General features: G+C 26.1%; 1 protein-coding gene across 1 annotated transcript; it reads left to right on the top strand.

Moving 5' to 3' along the window:
• Positions 1–982: 982 nt before the first annotated feature.
• LOC117182151 lies at positions 983–1,761 on the top strand. Its single transcript, XM_033375201.1, has 2 exons — positions 983–1,076; positions 1,247–1,761. Exons 1-2 carry the CDS (start codon positions 1,019–1,021, stop codon positions 1,726–1,728), a joined length of 540 nt encoding a protein of 179 aa, XP_033231092.1. The 5' UTR covers positions 983–1,018; the 3' UTR covers positions 1,729–1,761.
• Positions 1,762–2,926: the final 1,165 nt, after the last annotated feature.

Raw genomic sequence — 2,926 nt, 5'->3', positions numbered from 1 at the left:
CAGATTGCATGGGTTTACACCAGATTACATAGGATTACACATATTATTACAGACAAAATTTAAAAAAAGGAGCCTAATTAAGTTAATATTTTCTGCTATTAATTATATTTGACATATTTTTTATTTATTTTTTTTGTACGAAATTATCTAAATGTGTCGCAGGTTGAAAAAACATTACTTTGAAATTCGAACCTTCGACTCAGAAATTTTATTTCATATCATTTTGTAGTTATAGTATTTATAGAAAATATGAATTAATTCGTTCATTTAAATTTTAATTACAAATTTATAAACGATTGGATAATTAGATTTTTCGAAATAGAAAAAAAGGTAACGGTACATTAAACCGGCTTTATTTATTTGGATTATTACATTTTTTTTAATTCAAAATATTCTCCTCCTTCTGGAATAATTTTTTTAACAAGAAAAAGGAGTTATTTTGATTTAATAAACTGTTATAGCTTAAGAAAATCAACCGGTTTAATGTGCATTAAATTTCTGTTTTAAATTCGAACAATAAAATTTCCCAAGCGTGTCTTACCTCTATTAAATATCTCCTTTTCGTATTATTTTACAAAATCTATTTTTCTATTTTTCTATGTAATTACTTATATTTTACGCCTTTCTCGTGAAAACAACCAAATGTGCCGTATCGTGTGTCAAAAAGCACGTACTTCGCTTTTGACGTACACTGTTTTAATTTTAAAATATTTACACAGGATAAATCATGACCAATAAAATGACGATTTACCGTCACTAGCGCGCGAAATCATATTTCTCCACTGACATCAAAAGATAATGAACAAATTAATTATTTAAATTATTATCAGGTTCATTCAAGAATTATTCAATTTATGATATTTTTGCAAAGGTAATTTTTCCGCATTCCAATTCATATATAGTTGTTTGCTCTGAACAACTACGTAGAGACAAGTATATATATTGAGGAGAAATTTTAAGAAATAATCAGTCAAGTCCAGATATTTCTAACAGAATTGGTTTTCTCTAGTAAGAGAAAATGAAGTTTATATTTGGGGTTCTGCTCCTTGCCTTCGCGGTTTTTTTAAATTCAATTGGTACGTAAAGTTTTGAAAAATTGTTTATTATTGGAAAAAAATAATCAGACAATAGTCGCGCAATCGAATAAAAAAACTTTACAAATGGTCAATTTTCCATACACGACAGTTTGTTTAAACAAATGTATTTAAAGTTATCTAATTAATTAACTTATATATTTTAATTGCAGAAAAAAGTTCACAGTCCGGAGAAGAACCACCTTTTCCTTTAAAAAGTAAATGGCGACTGTCAGTCGGAATCAAAGGATTCCCAAAACGTCCAGTATCTTCAGAGTCAGCAAAAAATACTGAAAATCCTCTCCAAAATCATTCAAGAGGTCCTGTAAGACAAGAAAATCTTTCACTAGCAAAAGAAAATAAAAATCTTTCTGAAGGACGTCAGCATTCTCCAATACATCGATCTCAATTTTCACTACATCCAGGATCTTCAGAATCTGGATCAGTAAATCCACAACTAAGGAGAGAAAATGAATATTCTCGTCAATATCGACCAAAAGGTCAAACAAGTCAAGAAAATCTACCTGAAAAATTTCAACATCCTGTAAAACCTGTTTCAAAATCAAAAGGTTCTTCAAAACCAAAAAATCCTAAGAGAGATCCTGGTGATCCTGATGATCCTGGAGTCGTGTTCTGGTTACCTACTCATAATTGAAACAACAAAAGCATAAAGAAATTTGTTTAACTTAGCATTTAAATTAAGTTGGAAGTATTTATATTTATTTTTACAAATAATAAAACGAATTTCAAAATTTTAAAACTGTCCAAGTTATTTCTGATTATTGTCAACATATTTGTATCAAAAAATATTTCATGATGGATTTACATATAAGTATATTTTTTTTAGGAGTGTTCAACTAAAATTTCTTTAATAGTTTATTAAATCGAGGAAAAGGGACAAGTTATTAAAAAACCATGCAAGACAGATTCGGAGTTTTTACTGCTGCACTGTATATGAGTTTGATTTTCTTCCTCATAAAAAAATGATATTTTCTTCCATTTTGAAAAAGTATTAAAAATTTTAGAACAAAGTTTTGCCAGAATATATAATTTTAGAAAAAATTTGAGTAAGTGTAAGAGATACTTAGAAGTTCTTAAATGATTCGAAAATGATAAAAAGTTATAAAATATTTGAGAAATTCTATAAAGTTTTAAGAAAGTTAACTCTTTTTTTAGTTTTCAAGAGAAAATTACAATAAGTTTTTATTTTGAAAAATTAATTTCAATAGAATAGTTAAAAAGATTTTTAAACATTTCAAAAGATTTCTAAAATTTTCAGAGAAGAATCCGAAAGAGTTTCAGAAATTTTTTTTAATTTTGCAGAATTGAAAAAAAATATCACGAAAAGTTTGGATAATTCTAAAATATTAGAAGTTTTAAACATTTCTAAAGAAATAAAATAAGAATTTTCTTAATATTGATTTTCAAAAGATTTCTAAAGAAAACTTTGGAAGCTTTCAAATAATTTGGAAAGGTTTCAAAGAATTGAATAAATTTTCTTAAAGTTTGTAGACAAATTTGGAAAAATTAATGGTATGTTTTTTACAGTTTGAAAGATTTTTTTCAAATTCTCGTTGAGCGAAAAACACTTTTAAGAATTCAAGAGGTTTTGAATTGATTTAAAATAATTGAAAACTTGGAAGCATTTCTGAAAATTTATCCAAAACATTGTTTGCTACCAAAATTCTTAAAGTTCTTAATATGTTTTAAAAAGGCTTGAATTTTTCTTTATATTTAGTAAAATCCTGTAAAATAATTTTTTTTTAATCATCTTGATTTTTTTTGGATACATATGAATTTTGAGGCAGTTTAAAGAATTAAAATATTTTGAAGCATTCCCGGAAATCTTCCGA

Source organism: Belonocnema kinseyi, chromosome 10 (genome assembly GCF_010883055.1).
Source record: "Belonocnema kinseyi isolate 2016_QV_RU_SX_M_011 chromosome 10, B_treatae_v1, whole genome shotgun sequence".
NCBI classification, from domain to species: Eukaryota; Metazoa; Arthropoda; class Insecta; order Hymenoptera; family Cynipidae; genus Belonocnema; species Belonocnema kinseyi.
Note: the sequence above shows the minus strand (reverse complement) of the source record. Positions and strands in the feature narration are given on the sequence as shown.

Bases quoted from the DNA above. Each gene is read 5' to 3' on its own strand.
- LOC117182151 (XM_033375201.1), top strand. From the start codon at position 1,019: ATGAAGTTTATATTTGGGGTTCTGCTCCTTGCCTTCGCGGTTTTTTTA. The intron at 1,077-1,246 runs GTACGTAAAGTT...TTTTAATTGCAG, and splicing joins GGTTTTTTTAAATTCAATTG to AAAAAAGTTCACAGTCCGGA.